General features: G+C 37.7%; 1 protein-coding gene across 4 annotated transcripts in view; it reads left to right on the forward strand.

Moving 5' to 3' along the window:
• NSF (N-ethylmaleimide sensitive factor, vesicle fusing ATPase) overlaps positions 1-16,921 on the forward strand; it is an 81,146-nt gene that overhangs the window by 5,764 nt on the left and 58,461 nt on the right. For all 4 annotated transcript variants that reach the window (XM_044447017.1, XM_044447014.1, XM_044447013.1 and 1 more), the window contains exons 2-3: positions 7,771-7,856; positions 13,871-13,970. In XM_044447017.1, coding sequence (XP_044302952.1) covers positions 7,771-7,856; positions 13,871-13,970 — 186 coding nt within the window. The remainder of the gene's footprint in view (positions 1-7,770; positions 7,857-13,870; positions 13,971-16,921) is intronic.

A 16,921-nucleotide genomic window follows, 5' to 3' on the forward strand; every position in this document is an offset into this window, starting at 1 on the left:
GTTTTTCGGCGCCAGGCGAAGACCTTTTTATTTAAGCATCATTTTAACTGTTAATATTATTGGATTTTATCTGGCCAGGGCGACTTATTTTATATTGTTATTTTTTATATTTTAACTTAATGTTTGCATCTTACAAACATTTTAACTTAATGTTATAACTTAATGTTTGTATTTTAATTTAATGTTGTGAGCCACCCTGAGGCTTCGGCAAATGGGGCGGCATAAAAATGTTTTAATAAATAAATAAATAAATAAATAAGCAGATGATGCTGTGTTATTATCCTGTATGAGACTAGAGTTGAAACATTGTGCCATGGTGAATTTCTGCCTGGACAACCAACTGGCTATTAATTATAGTAAATCAAAAAAGTTTTTCAGAAAGCAGGTACATTCAAAAAAATTTGTCACCTTGGATAAGGGCCTCTGATAGAGCAGGTGAATTCAATTCATTTTAATTACTTCGATTTCATTTTACTGCTTCTAATACCTGGTCAGTCCATATTAATCACATTCTGGAAGGAACAAAAGCTGAGTGAACTGCTATTTTGAGGTTCTTTTTCCAATTCGGGGCCAATTGATCCCAATGGTATTGGAGGGTTACCAAGCAAAAAAATTGTCCCTTTCACCATATGGAGTACCTATTTGGATCTCAGTAGCTTTAACTAGGCTGGAAATGGTACAGGCTTTCTTTTTATGTGCTCTTCTGTGAGCCCCTAAATGCATTTCAAATTCTAATCTACTGTGGAATCAGGCTGTAGTCAAATTTCTGTTATGGCTTAGGCAGCTGCAGTAAAATAAACTTGCCTTGCTAGATCATGAGTCCTAACCTGAGCTTTTAAAATGGATGCATAAACCCATAAAACATCTTGGGATAAGTTAATGGAGGATAAGCTGCTGAGTATAGGGTTTAATCTGTCCTTCCACACTGATATCTCTAATGTTAGAAACTAGGATTTGAAATTGTTGAGATTAGATCAGGTGGTTATTAATTTAGATCCTGGGAGATGCTGCTCTCCTCTTTTGAGGGGCTTTTCAGCCCTTTTATTGTTCTGTTGAGTTATTTTACCTTTTTAACTGTCCCATGTTTTTGTAAACTCCTTTTCTTGGCTAGAGTAAATGCTTTGCAACTCACAGAACAGTCAGGCTGCTCTGAGGGTATTAGACTCTGCTTTGTGGTTGAAATTTTACCACATTTTCTATTCGGCTGTCATTTACATTCTTCTCTAAGAGCAAGTTTTATATTGCCTTTACTGAGTAAGCTCCCTCATTACTCCCATGATTTTTATATGCCATATCATTTGGGGGGCAGAAATAGGTTAGGCTGACTTCAGTCTTGTAAGACCTATTTTATTTGGTACTAAAATCCCTATGGTTTACCAAGCTCTATTAAATGTACAAAGCAAAGCAACTTCTCCTAACAGGACATAACTAAACTGTCCATATATTCCAAGTATGCATTCTTGACTGAAAACAAAGGAAGTCATTGCAGGATGAAATCAAAGTTCATATAGGTTTGTATCTTTCCAAAAATCTCAGGAAGAGATTTGATCACTGGAAAAGGCCCAGTGACATATGGTATAATTTCTGGTCACTTACTCTAGAGGGAGGGACCTTTATGTAGTGTTTACAACCAAGTTTCAGGTTCCTGTTTGACTTGATATTTGAGATCCAGTGTCTACACACTTGAATTTCAGTTGCAGAATACAGACAGAAATGTATAATTTGCAATCGGGCATGAATCCTGAAATGATTTGTGCTTTCCCTAAATGGTATTTGCTGCACTTTATGAGTAATTCCCTGAATATATGGATATGTTATCACTTTGAAGAAAAATCAATACAAACAAGCTATTTTAGGTTTGCAAATCAGGCTGATTCCAGATTTCTAGAAAGAAACAAGAATAAAATGAAGGAGTGGACATTGACTCATGCAGACTTAATTTGTCTTCCTTTTAGAAGCTGCGAGTTTTCTATTTAGTCAATTGTGTGTGTGTGTGTGTGTTGATAAAGATGTTCTTCATGTGACATAGGGAAAGCTTAAGTCACTAATCTCTGCAGAGCAGATTATAAAGTGACATTTAAATTTCCAGGAGATTTGTGTCCCAGTTTGTCTAATATGGTTGGGTTGGGTATAGGGTAACATTTTGGGTGACAATTCTCAAGTCAAATTTAGAGAAGAATTGCAATTAAGTGGTTTCAGTAATTTTCTCTGCACATTTACTGGCTGAGAAATATTTGCATATGAATCAATTGCAGTGCAAATTCCAAAACAGAATCTGAATAGACGTTAGCATAAAATGAATACAGAGCTGCTCCCCTCCCTATGCAATGCTGCATCATTCCACCTCTGCTTTGAGTACTCAGTACAGTCTTTAACATCCTCCTCTTACCATTATTGAGGGAGTCTGCAGACTGTGCTTGATTTTCTTGATTTTCTGCATCTTGTGGAAATTGCTGGATCAGAAATTATTCAACATGTTGTATAATGGGTACCTCACTAAGGATGGTATCTTACCACACAACTGTGTTCATGCTGTAAATGTCTTCCTGCATGATAACTAGTAATAGTTTCCTCAGAATGCCAGCTTTACTTCTCTTTCGTTAAGCAATTTCTGATTAAAGGCTGAGAGATTATAGGAGGCCAGGTAAAGCAAATGGCCTTGGTCCTTTTATAAACTTAGATCCTTGTAATGTGCTCTATGTAACTTACCTGTGCACTTTTACACAGGTAATTGAACACGTTTACACAAGTAACTGAAAATTTTGTTGTTTATACACAGTATCTTTATATTGCCTTTTTGTAAAATTGCTGAAGAGATAAGGAATGAATTAAAAGAATAAACAAAACCATTGTTAAAAACTTTAAAAGTCTAGTAACCCTATATTTTGAACTGAATGGCTACCAATATAGGCAGGCAATATGAGAGAAGTTCATGTAAGGAAGGCATCCACTGCACACCAGAATTGCTTCAGTTCTAAGGCAATGATATACTGGCATGAAAAAAAATTGAGGAGGGTAAGGAGAGTAGAACCTAGTATGATGTGGCATATAAAAGTGGGTGTAGGTCTTTAAGAAACATAAGTCTTACTTTTCGTACGTACAAGTGAATGGGGTGGCCTTATACTGTAGAAAGAGTAAAAAAGGTTTTTTTCAGAACTTTCAAAGTCACCAGAATGCTCAAAATGTCTTGTTAACCCTAAATAGTGTGTGTTATATATTGTATTTTAAGTTTAATTTTAAGCTCATTTGGTTATTTTTATTGAAAAGCAGGTAGCAAATAATAAATACACTAACAGTCAATCCTATGGGCATCATTGTCTAATAGAATTAATGTGGAAAGGATTGTGCTGGCTGTACCTTCAAGGCTGCAAGAGCAACTTCAGAGGAAGGAGCACAGAGGGGAGGTGACAGGTGCTGCCATAAGACAGAGTATCCTGGTGGTGTCTCAGTCTCTCACCTTTGTGTTCCATAGTGCGACACAGATGGTCAAAGTCATCTGTCTAAATCTTCTGCTGGCAGCGGAGGGGCGAGTATGGAGGTGACCTTTGTCTCTGTGCTCCTTCTGCCCTGCTTTTAATCCTCCAAGTTTGGATGGTTGTGGGCATCTGGACTGGATTGTGTCCATCACTTAATGGTGCAGAGGATTGTGCCGAGCCTTCAGTGTTTTATTGTTATAAGGAAGGCATTTTTATACTCTGCTTTCTGATTGGATCAGGAGAGGCTTCAACATTAGGAGGAACATGTAATTTTGAATTCTGTTTATTGGGGCTCTGACATGAAGAGTCGTTTCTCCTTTGCTTCTGCACTTTTGGAGGTGTTCAGGTTTTTTCTCCTTTTTAAGTAAATATTGAGGCATCCCATGTCCTTAAGTCACTTCAAGGATTTTTATATTGATGTTGTTTATCTGATTTGCTCCCTGTCAGATTGCAGCTGACTCATAGATAATCTGTGCTATGCATGCTTGCTCTCTGCTTCTGGCAGTTCAGTGCTGAAGGTGATTCTGTCCTTGCAAAGTCATAAAAATGAATTCTGTGATCTTGCATGTACAATTTCTGTTAGGTATGAGATACACCAGTGACATGCAGTTCAAGGCCATTTTTAGATTATAATCTGCTTGACAAGTAAGGAATTGTCAATCAACATTTATGGTGTCCAATATACTTTGCTTAGAATTTAATTCCTGGGCCTTGATTCTCTTTAGATATCTTATAGAAAGCTTCCAAAAAGGTATGAGGTATGATCCTATTTGGATCAGAACACAACAGAATAGAGGAAGCAGATTAAATGTTCGAATGGTTCTTTATGGGGAGTACAGTCCTTCTGTGTGAGAATTATAACAATGGGAAGCCTCAGGAATCTATTCTGTTTTCTTTAACATATACAATGGTTGAGTGAACTTGTTCAGGATTTTAGAATAAGATGCCATTGGTGTGCCATTTTAGAATGAGGTGCAAGCTCTTTTTCTCATTCTCATCAAATTTAGGTACATCTGTGAGAGTTCTGAATGATTATCTGAAGTCCATTTATGGCTACAGAAGTTTGCCCTACAATTTTGCACACTTGAATAACCTTTCAGTGACTATTGTAATACACTACTCACAGGGTTGCCCTGAAGACAGTTTGGAAGCTTCAGCAAGCCCAGAATGCTGCAGCTTCTCTCTTGTGTAGGGCTGGCTGCAAGGAGTGATAATATTGCACTACATTTGAAAAACTTCCACTATGTACTAGTCTGATTCCTGGCTAAATTCAAAGTATTTTGAATTTAGTAGTGACCTTGAAAACATTTTATGACCTGGGTAGAGAGATGTAAAATTCCTGGAAATTTTGAAGCCATAGGGGAGATATTTTCCTGCATTATCATCTTCATTTTGAATGTACATTTGGGGGGAAATAAAAAAAATATGCAGTATTCATTTTTACTACTCTTCACAGATGTAAAGGTACTTGTTTACTTTGGAACATAAAATGTGTTGCATAACTTGTTTTTTTTCATAAAAATATCACTAAAATTAAAAAATTTCAAAGTAAACTTGGTCAGTAAATTTGTAACTATTTTCCTAAAAGCTTTACTTTGCAATTTAAAATAGCAAATGCTATAACCCTAACCTTCACCCAATTTATAAATACATTTCATGCTCCTATTTTATGTGTGACCAGAGGGAGCTTCAGGAAGTAAAACATCTAAATCATCTTAGAAGCTTGAAGCAGGAAAACCTGAAGGCGGAAGACAGGTGCTACAGCATATGTTCTTGTTTGTGAGGAATAGATTGGGGTGGGGTTTACAGTTTCCTCCTCCATTTTTCCCTCTCCAGCAGATTTAGACAAACCCTTAGAAATGTAGTCCTTTATTTGAGCTCTACACATCACGAAACAGCATAAATCAAAGAAATGATCCCTTTGAATTATGGGAGTATCATTTGCCCACCTGAAGAGCTGAATCCATACTGAAACTTCCTTCCAGAAGGATTGTGACTCCATCCTAAGGGTGACTCCCACGGCTTCAGGCTAGATAGTGGGGACATTGGACTTGATTTGCCCTATTGTTTCACCTGCCATCTTCTGACAAGGTTAAGGAACACCCCCTCAATCTCTACCCCTCCCTGTTTTGACATCTTCCTCCTTTTCCAAGGTGGGCTGGTTCTTAGGGTGTGTCTGAGTATCTTCACTTTGTAACCTTGTAACCATGTTCACTATATAGTTGTGGCCTATTTCCTTCTCTTCTTTTTGGGTAATCAGACATTTTCACCTTCATCCTTTAGCAATGATTTATCCCCAGTTGGTTATTTCACAACTTGTGTTGGCTTTCTTAGTCTCAAAAATGAAGTAAAGGCCGTGTTATCCATACAGAAGTCAAATTGCAATCCAACACTTCAGTATTTCATCTCATGAAAATGGTCCAGCCTAGGTATCAATTCTTGCTTCTCAAAAGTCCTGTGTTTTCACTTTCTGTTTGTCTAAAATCACATGTGCAAAGACACAGGCTGATAAGGATTGTTTCCTGTGATGATGTAGCAGTGGAGCTTATCAATAAACACAAGAAGAAATCAGGTTTTAAAAAAATTAACTTGTATTTTTAAGGTTCCTAGAAATATAACTACCAAATTTCTCTTAACACCTAAGTTAATTTTAAATATTAAATATTTGGGATATAAGCATGTTAGCTGGAAGTTAGTATGTACATAACTACCAGGTGTATTGAGTTAAAGGAGGGTTTACAATAGCAAAAGGGATGTGGTGGCACAGTGGTTTAAACTGCTGAGCTGGTGGGCTGGTTGATCGAAAGGTTGACAGTTTGAATCCGACGGGGTGAGCTCCCGTGCTTTGTCCCAGCTCCTGCCAACCTTGCAGTTCGAAAACATACAAATGTAAGTAGATGAATAGGTACTACTTAAGTGGGAAGGTAACAGTATTCCATACACTTCGGTGTTTAGTCATGCTGGCCTCATGATCCCGGAAACTGTCTGCGGGCAAATGCTGCTCCCTTGGCTAGGAAACTGAGATGAGCACTGCCCCCTAGAGTCAGACATGACTGGACTTTAATGTCATGGGGAAACCTTTACCTTTACCTTATTACAAGAGCAAAAAAACCAATCTAAATATTTCTTAAATATGAGTATAGGCCATCTTTCAAACATAGGCATTTAATTTTCATCTGATAAAAACTGTTCTGGTATACCCAATGTCAAACTTTGACCTCTCAGGCATTTTTTAAACAAATATTTATAGGCTGCCTTTCTGTATACAAATACTACTGAAGTGACTTAGAAGTAATATTGAAATGCTAAAATAACCACATACAGTATCAACATTCTATTTTTAATTGTCAGGATTCTTCTTCCAGGGACATTGATGAAAGATGGCTCAGCTGAATTAATCATTTTTGTTTGTTCCTTTGGCTTACCCAGCCTTGTCTTCATAAAAACAGAGTGGGCCACTTTGGACTAAAACAATCCACAAGTTCTGGAGCAAGCAGAATGGCTCTTCCCACCCACATGCTCCCACCGCACTAAACAACCCAAAGGCTCCCCACCTCTGTTCAGGGTTAGGATTAGGTTATTGTCTGTATTTCCACTTCCCATGAAATAAAACTCATCAAACACAATTGAATTGATTATGTTTGTGTGGGCAGGTGTATCATTATCATGGTGCTGATTATAAGAAATATGCTAGGAATATTTTAAAGATATTCCTTCTTGGGGAAAAACAAGGAAAACAAATACAGTGAGACAAAGAGATGCAAAGTCTGCTTGTAAGAATGAAACAGTATTCTAGTTGTAAATTTAACATTGTTTAGCAGGCATGTTTGCAATGTTTAGGAAATCCATGTAAAAGGTTAAACTCATTTTAAATCACAGATTTAAATCTTCTTTTTCTTGACTGAAGACACTGTGATTCAGATAAATCCATCCTGTTTTTTTTATGGAGGAGCATTTGACCCTGTGAGCCTCTGCCTTCTACCTATAATGATACAGCCCATACACAGCATTACGGACTTTGTCTGAGTTGTTTTTCCACGTGTCTATCATGAGTGTGTCAACAGGATTTGCACTGTGCGAATACCTAAGCACCTTGCTACTCAGAGAGAAATTGTTAGTGGTTTGAGGAATTCTTAAACACCTGAGTCCTTCTCTAACTAGCCCATTCACATTGTTTGTTTGGTTGGCTGGTTTAATTCAAACGTGGGCTTCAGAGAGCAAACCCACTTTATATGCCTGTCCTTTGGTATCTCTTTGCTGATCTTTTCTTTATTCATCTCTTATTCCATCACAGACTATGCAAGCTGCGAGATGTCCTACAGATGAACTCTCCTTAAGCAACTGTGCTGTGGTCAATGAAAAGGATTTTCAGTCTGGCTTGTAAGTCTTGGTTGTCTTATTCTTATTGGTCTTCTTATTCTCTGTTGAAGAAGATATGTTTCCTGGAGGAGACTGGAGATGTGAAATTACTTATAGGTAGCCTATCCTGATTATTGGAAGACCGCATATGATTAGTGTGGGTGATGGTTCAGTTTTGACATGGCTCTTACTCTCCACCCACTACTTCAAAGGGCTGTGTGTTTGTGAAAGAGTTAAAAAAGAATTTCTGGGAAGGTTGCATTGCAAATGAAGGTGCTCTGTGTTCCTTGACTCTTTGGTGCTGTTGTGCAGGATTCCAACTTAGTTCCTTGTTTGTGTAGGGGAGCAATCTGAGAAGTAGCTTTTTTAAAATGTATTTTTATTGTGAAACCGAATAAAATAGAAATATATGATCAAATAAAATGCAATTATGTAGATATGAATTTATTAAATTAGTATATAAGATATGCATATATTATCAGTATATCTGGGTAGAAATGAAAATACAGGTTTCTGGAAAAGGTATATTTAAGCTTCATCAAAGGAAGACCAAACATCTTGGGGGGTGGGGAGTATGTGTCCCCATTCAATCATGACTGGCACTTATATACCCATTCAGATATTGAAAGTGTCATACCCTCAGTTCAGCACTTTATTAGGAAGTGATCATTTGTTCTACCAGTGTTGGAATATCATTGTTTTAGCTGTCACAAGGGCATGCAGAATTTATTTATTTTGACTGTGTGTTAACTTCCATTAAGCAGTTAGGTAATATAAAAGAAAATATGCATCGATAAATATTAAAGAATTCTAGTACAAAGTTTAGCCTTGTTATAACTGCCTTATAAAAAGAGGTGACTATTGGATATTGCCAAAACATATGATCAAATAAGCATTGGCAGTATTACACTGTCAGTAGTTAGCCGACTTAAACACATCCCTATTAAAAAGGTGTTGTTGTGTCCAATGAACTTCTCTTCCATGTTTTTGCTGACTAAAGTATAACCTAAGATCCACCAACACTTCAGACACTTCACTTCAATAATAAAAAAAATCATTGATAGGACAAAAGAGGACATTCCAGTTCCTGTTTTTTCCTACTTAAGGTCCTGTGTATGATACTCATTCACTGATTCATTCACCTCAATAAGTATGTCCAAAAGCAGAGGAGACTAAGAGGCTGTAATAGCAGCAGTGCCAGACCTAAACAGAATTTTAGGTCTAGCCAGAAAATCAGATTTTGACACGCAAAGCCAAGAGTAACAAAACTTAGTCATCAACCCCACTAATTGATTCAAACTAAAAATCAACTTATCTGTCCAAGTCTTCCACAAAAATTTTCTTACCATTTTTTAATTCTATATTTCCCCATAGAGTCAATTAAATTTGATGTGAGAAAACGGATCACAATGTAATATCCACCACACATCCTAGCAGCCATAACTATGGAAGGAACCCTATCCATTTTAGTACTCTGGGAGTATCAGCTATTGGGTGGTGTAAAAAATGAATGAATGAATGAATAGTATCCATTTGGAAAGAGAATCTAGACAAGAAATTTCCACGAAGGTGGAAAAATCTAATATAAGGGGAAAGACTAGCCTTTGGTACAGGCCAGCAAATAGGCTTGATGATTTAAAACCAGGTCCAGAACCCAATCCATCTTCCTTAATTGGAAATTGCATCCTTTTAAAGGATACTCATGGGAAGGAATCCCCCAACTTTTAGAAAGCAAATAATAGAGTTGGAGAATATTTTCCAGATATACATTAGGAACTTCATGTATAACAAACAATCAGAGGTATAATGTTCATCTTTAAGGTTACCCAACTAGCTATACCCTACAAGGTCTCATTAGACAACTTACTCAAGTTTAGGTTAATTATTTGAACTATGTTTCTGAAAATAAGTATCACCTAATAAGCAATAAAGCCTAAACACCATCAGGATTTCCAGTTATCCAGTAAATTATGAGATAGTGTCTTTAACTTGGCATGAATTCAGATTTTGATCAGTTAATTGAATAGCTGGACAAATCACCAAAACTGTTAATTACCACATTAAAGTTGGAATAGGTGGTGTGGATTTTGCAATAAAGAGATCATTAGTGTAAATAATGTTAAATGTTAAACAATCATGGACAAAGATATGAATATTGCTGTCTAATAGCATATGCTAGAAGTTCTAACATGAATATGAAGTAGACATCCCTGTCTGGTACTTTTCCCAAATAAAAAGAAACCCTAGAAAAGAACATTGGTCATAGGTTTGTAGCTCAAAAATTCTACAAAGCCAAAATTACTTAGTATAGTAAAACTATGTTTGCAGTTAATTTAGTCAAAGGCCTTTTCAGCATCCAAAGAAACAATTACTGTAGGATCTGTTATCAAACTAAATAAAGCTATCAAATCGAAAACTTAACTAAGATTATCATTCCCCAGTCTGTTTAATAAATTCCACTTTGGTCTGGTCAAGCCAGTTGTAATAGCTTGCTGCAGTCTATTGGACAAAATTGCAGTTATTATTTTAATGTCTGCATTAATTAGCAAAATAATTTGACAATTGGTACAATAAGTATATTTGCTATGCTTAGGAATCACTGTAATATAAGCATAATTTGATATTGAATAAAGTAAATCTGTTTCAAAAAAATAACTATTGAGTTGATAAAGTTTCAAAACTAAAAGTTTGGAAATGGTTTTATACTACTCAATTGGAAACCTGCCAGGTCCAGTTGATTAACCAGTATTCATATTTATAATTACTTTCATGAAAAGGCACCAGGAGAAACTGCTGTTGTGAAGATTCTAGACAGTGAATATTAACTTGAGAAACAAACTATCCATATTTTGTTCCAGTGATTTTAAAAGCTGAAATAACATTTTTATGTTTTTACTGTTTATGTACCAAAATTTTATTAAGATATTCCCAATGCATATGTTGCAAACAGGGTAAGGAAAATTCTGCCTGTCGATAGGAATTGTTTAACTCATATTTAATGTTTGCAGCTCCTGATAAATTTGTACAGTTGGACACATGACACATTCATGACACATGACATGACAAGTTTTCAATTTATTTAAAGAAATAAGTTGCCTATTTGACCGTGTATAAAAGTGTTACTGGCTTCTTACTCAGTGGCACAAGAACATACAGTACCCTCATTAATTTTAAAATACTCAAGTAAATTGGCAGAAACCTGAATGTTAAATGATGAATTATTGACAAAAGAAACATTTAAGCACCAAATCCTGGGATGGGGTGCCTTGGCATATCTAACAGTTGTAACTCCAAGCAAAGTGGACTATTATCTGAAACTACCGGTGTACCAATTTAACAAAAAATGACTTAACCAAAATCAAAAGCAATTCTGATGATGCAGTGGAAAGACTTAAAAGTGTAGTCTTTTTTTTTACCAGGATGGAGATTTCTTCAAACAGCAATCAGATCAAGTTCACCCCTATAAGCCTGAAGTGTAAACCTCACCATTTTCTTCTGCTGGAATATTCCTATCCAGCAAAGAGTCTAAAATCTCATTCAAGTCCCCACCCACAATGAAATAACAATAAGCAATTTAAACCAATATGCTAAAACATCAAAGAAACACAATTGAAGTAGTATTTATGCTTATAAACATTAATCATAGCACTTAGTTTGCTATGTTTCTTTTTAAAAATAATTTCTGCAATATTCTTCTTTTGTACTACAAAGCCAGCCTAGGTGGTTAGCTTTGACTATGAGCACTTTTGTCCTGGTCATCTTGGAAGAAGAGAAAAAAGAATGGCCGTGACGGGTGGCACTTGAGAAAGTACCAGTAAAGGTTGTGTCCTGGTAACCCCATGCTGGCTGTGAGGTAGCCCACTCTTGGGCATTCCTGAGGACAGTGAGGCCAGCACTTGGGAGGTCTCCTTGGGACAAGCATGTTTCCCAGTTTGCCAAACTGAAAGTGCTGAGCTAACCAGACAGGAGCTTGGAGATGGTCCACTCATGGCAGGATGGCAGATCACAGGTCTGGTCATCATGCTGGCTTCCTTTCCAAGATCAGAAAATAAATCTCAGAGAGGGGGTAAAGGGGACATTCTGGAGGGGAAGGGATTGGTACTCCCAGGATGCATGGCATTTTTTGAGACTGTTCCAGCCTCTTTCCATCACTATCTGCAGTGCCTCAGCTAGACACCTGAAATTGGCCCTCTACCTGAAATGCAGAGTGGGAGATGCTGGGAGGCAGAGATTACCTCAGCCACTCCTTGTGCTCTGCAATGAATGCTCATAAGCTCTGAGTCCTGGGGCTGATGAGAATCACTCCCCTGGAAGACTTTTCTTCTGAGGAGGAAGATGACTTAACCTTGGTGCCAGGCCTCCAGTTCAGCCCTTAGGGAGGACCTGTCATGGATGTCTTCCCTGGGGAAGTTCAGGATATGGCCAGCCAGACATCAGCTGCAGAGCTGGAACCCTCAAACAGATACTATTTCACCTCCACAGCAAAAGAGTTTGTACTCTTAAGTCAGAGGAGGAACTGCTCAAGCAACAGGTTCCTCAAAATAAAGTTCCTGTGAGCTGTATGATTAAGCAGCAGGCATCCTTCGGCGAATGGGGCGGCATAAAAATGTTTTAATAAATAAATAAATAAATCCTGATCTAGAACACCTGGACCAAGGATGATAGAGGTAGATCGTAAAGTTGAGAAGACATAGTAAGGCCAGAGGCAAAGGCAGGATTCAATGCATGAATTAACTGCCATATCAGGGCCACAAAACAGCTACTACAAAGACTTAGGATGCTGTGGCAAAGCTAGGCAAAACTGAGAAGAGTTTGGAAGTTTCCAGCCAATCTAAGTCAGAAAAACCTCCATAGGCCAAGTGCTTAAATACATTGATCACTGGGAAGGAATGCAAGTCTGATTAAAATGGTCTTGCCTACCAGAGTGAGTAGGAGGAGCAACCCACGCAAGAATAATTCCCATCCATAGTAGAAATTTATCACAGTATGTCCAACATTCTGTTATGTTGTATTGGTGAAGCATAAGTATTCCAGAATAGACATTGTGCCTGATAACGTCTTTTTGGGTAAGTCTAATTATCTTTGATGCCTGTCATTTTTGGATTACTAAAAATTCACTTGGGGACTTTTTTAATGACAGTCTATATAATAGATGGACAGTTCTGCTTTCTCTGTACTTTGATGAGAGAAAGTTTAATTTTAGCATCCCTTGCTTGTCACTCAGTTGAAATTCATGTTTGTTTGTTTGTATGTAAGCTATTCATACCTTCTTTCATATTTCCACATTTTTCTCTGCAGCAGTGAAGAGTAAAATGTTTAAAAATGTATTTGTGCCATAGACAAAGGCAAATACAATCCCTGAAACTGATATCTGATGTGCTGGAAGCTCCCTGCCTGGGCATATGAGCTAAGGCTTAAAGTGTAGGTTACACAGTTGCTTTCCACTGAGACCAGTGAGACTTAAGTTAGTCATTACTAACTTTTCACATTGATTTCATGTAAATCTAAGCTAACCTAACTTGGATAGAACCCTAAAAAGTTAACAAAGTTTTGTCATTCTTCCCTATGAGTACATACACACGTTCTTTTAAACTTAAGGAGCTTAAGACAAGTTGTGTTGGAGTAGAAGAGCAGGTGCATCAAGTCTACTTATTCCTTTCCCTTCTGGTCTTTTTATAACTTACAGTAGTCTTTTCCAAAGCAGACTTTTCACCTACAGGTATGGGGTATATGGAATCATCTTTGTTTATCTTTCTTACCACCCATAGGCAAAAAAACTCATGGAGGGTAATTTTGGCTTGAAAAAGGATTGCAGAGGGAAAGGGGTAATCAGCCCTTCTCTGCATGCCCTTCTGATCTGATGTGGCTTCCCTATAAATTGTATTTGGGTTTAAAATGAATAAATAGGAAACAACTTTTTATAAAGTGTACGTAGTTTTGAGCTTTAGCCTTGATACATTTTTTCACAGAAGTGAAAGCCATTCAGAACGGCCCAGATGATGGATCCTTCTTTTTCTCCTCCCCTCCCCTTGCAGGCATGTACTTGTGAAGACCTCACCAAACCACAAATATATTTTTACACTAAAAAGTCATTCCTCAGTTGTTCCAGGCACCATTGCCTTCAGTTTACCACAGGTATGGTTTTGACTTTTTCTGCCATTTAGACAAAGAACAAAATGGATGCTGATTATAAAAGTTACAGTTTGCAGCAAAACTGCATTGTCTGTGTGTACATCCTAGGATATCTGGTCAGATGTTATTGGAGACTGAGCACTGGACTAAAAGCACTTTTGAGTTTGATCTGCTGAAGCAGTTCTTATTACGTAAATAACATACAGGAAATATGGGATTGCTTGGAAGTAGAGAGCTGGGAAGCATCTCTTGTCATATTCCTCAGAACGGACAAAATGTTGATCTGCAGTAAGTCCAATCAGCCATAATGCAGCAAATTGCAGTGCATCTGCAACAGCAATTGTGTTGGTTTGCTACCTGAATCCCCTGCCAGAGCTTCAGCCCACTCAGAGTTACTGTTCTCATCAGTCTCATCTCATCATTTACTATTAAGATAAATAGACTATTAAGATATCTAAATTTTAAAATCAATTGCTGTTGTCTGCTAAAATCAGAAAAGGTACTAATTGCTACATGCTAGATGCAGGCATTGTGGTACAAAAGCATTGGCTGAGGTTATCTCAAGGCCAAGCGCTTCCGCTTAGCAAGCCCATGACTGGTGAATCATCTGGGTACCAAACAATACAGGATCCTTGAGAATCCATCTGTGGGTCAAAGATGAACAATATGTAGAGAATCAGTCAGATTAGATCTGATTCTTTTGTAGAAATGCCAATCTAGATGGGATGGGGGAACCCAAAGACATATATTCTACTGATAAAGTTGGTTCAAGGACTTTTCCTTGATGTTTTTTTCAGTGAAGGTTTTAGAGCATAGATCTCATAGCAGGAAAGGAAGGATCTGACACAGGTACCAGAGACCATGGCTCTTTGAAAAACCAAGTAGGCAAACCAAGTCTGCTTTGCCATTTGCCACTGAATTTGCTGCTTTAAAATGCTTATCGCTTTGTGCTTTGAAAAGGACTATACTTTTTTCCCATTCCGTAACTTTTTGTCTGAAATCTTAATAAATCTTTTACCTTGTTCTCCCAAACTGTGTGTGTTAGAAATGAAAATGGGAGAACTCAGAAAGGCCACACCAGATTGTACTCAGAGTGCATTGGGCAAAGCTGTAGCCTAAGCTGCGTAAGGACACAAGAGGGCTGCAAAGCAATGCAGGAGCTCTCACTGGGTACCTTGGCTGATTTTGCTGAAAGGATCGAGAACTTCAAGGCATTGAGGAGGCTGGGCTTGCTTTACTCACAGCGGTAGCAGCCAGTACCAGTTATTACTATTGTGTCTGTTCTGCTTCTGCACTCTGTGGGTGCCAGGTCAGTACAGTCACATGAAGAAATTACCACTGGAATAGTATTCCTGGCTGCTTTCTAAAGCTGTTATTGAAGATATTACCTGTTATATTACCCACTCTCCTGTGAATGAAAATTCATGTGAAAAATATTTGTATGAGCCTCAGGAAAACTTTGGTGCATCTAAATCTGTACATTTTGTGTTTGATAATAAAAAGAATGTTACCTTTCATGTTTCCTTATTTACACTGGTGGCTCAGAAAGCAGGAGCTAAATTTGTTCTCAGTTCAGAATGTTCTTTCTGTTTTTGTTACAACTTGTAACAAAATTATTGTTGCTACAGTCAGCCATGTGCAATACAGAAGAGAAGTATGTAGCTGTTTTGGGAAGGCAGTGCTGTTGCTAAATAGGCCCTTTTGTACTGGGTCTATGGCTATAGCTGTTGAAAGAAGGTACCTAATATTTTCCTGATTTAGTACTTGCAAATCTCTGAGAAGAAATGTGTCAAAAGTAGCACTAGTAGCATCATATTTGCAGCAACACTTTATGATGTGTGATTAATTTTAATGGCTTCCCTCAACCTCCTGTGTTGCCAGTGTCAGAGCCTCAAAACCAATGTGGGAATGAACACTCAGACCTGTAAGGAAGATTGAATTACTTTGAGCCCCAGTGGTTTTATTGGTGAGATCACCCAGGACCCATGCAGTTGCTTACGACAGCACGCTACTGGGTAGCCTTCCTCACATCCAACTACAAGGTTTTAGAACAGTATTTAATAGGGTATGTGCCATGTACATAGCAGCAGTCAAAAGAATGTGAGAAATCTGCGGAGGGGACTTAAGACAATAGTGTTGATTACAGAAGATTGTCATGATAATCAGGATGGTACAGGGATTATTGGCAGTCTTGGCTGTGGGTTTGAACATGTGCATTTGGGTGATTGCAATACTGCTAGGAAAGCCTGACTGGCCTTATCAGTTTAGTTGCTGTTAGCACAAGAATGGGGGGGGGGGTAACTTTCCTTGGGAGCCCCCCCCCCCTTTTGGCAAAACTTTTGCAATTAAATATAGCAGCCACATTTTCAGTCTCTTAAAGGAACAGCTACAGAAGTCTGGCTTGGAATTTCTGAGAAAGCGGCACAGGGATATTACAGGTTTGATTTTGTAACACAAAGGCACATATAAGCAACCTTTTTCTATAAGGATTTATCTAAATTTTCCCAACACCAGCTAACACTTTGAATCTATGAATGAAATTTTATGAGTTATTTGCTTCATGGGAGGGTTTTTCTTCTTATTCCAGCAAAATAATAAAGAGGAGATTATTGCCCTCAAGGCTGCAAAGTAAATTGCAGTGCAGAATTTTCTCTTTTTAAATTCTGATTAAGAGAACAATAAAACTGGTGTGTGCTTGGGGGACCTGATTTGAAGTCTTGGATTCCATCTGAGATCTTGTGGGAAATTCATATCTCTATTCCTCTAACTGGAGAGTAATGATGATGATAGCTCACATGGCTGCTATAAAGGGATTGTGTTGCTGATACTGAGCCCTGGCTGAGACAGTATATAGAAATATAAATGATTTCTGATTACTGCTACTATTACTGTTACTACAGTTCTCATATAACTGGGCATATTACAAAAAATCCAAAATAAATGAGATTCTCCTT

This window comes from Varanus komodoensis, unplaced genomic scaffold, assembly GCF_004798865.1.
Source record: "Varanus komodoensis strain SLA01 unplaced genomic scaffold, ASM479886v1 scaffold50, whole genome shotgun sequence".
In the NCBI taxonomy this organism is placed as follows: domain Eukaryota; kingdom Metazoa; phylum Chordata; class Lepidosauria; order Squamata; family Varanidae; genus Varanus; species Varanus komodoensis.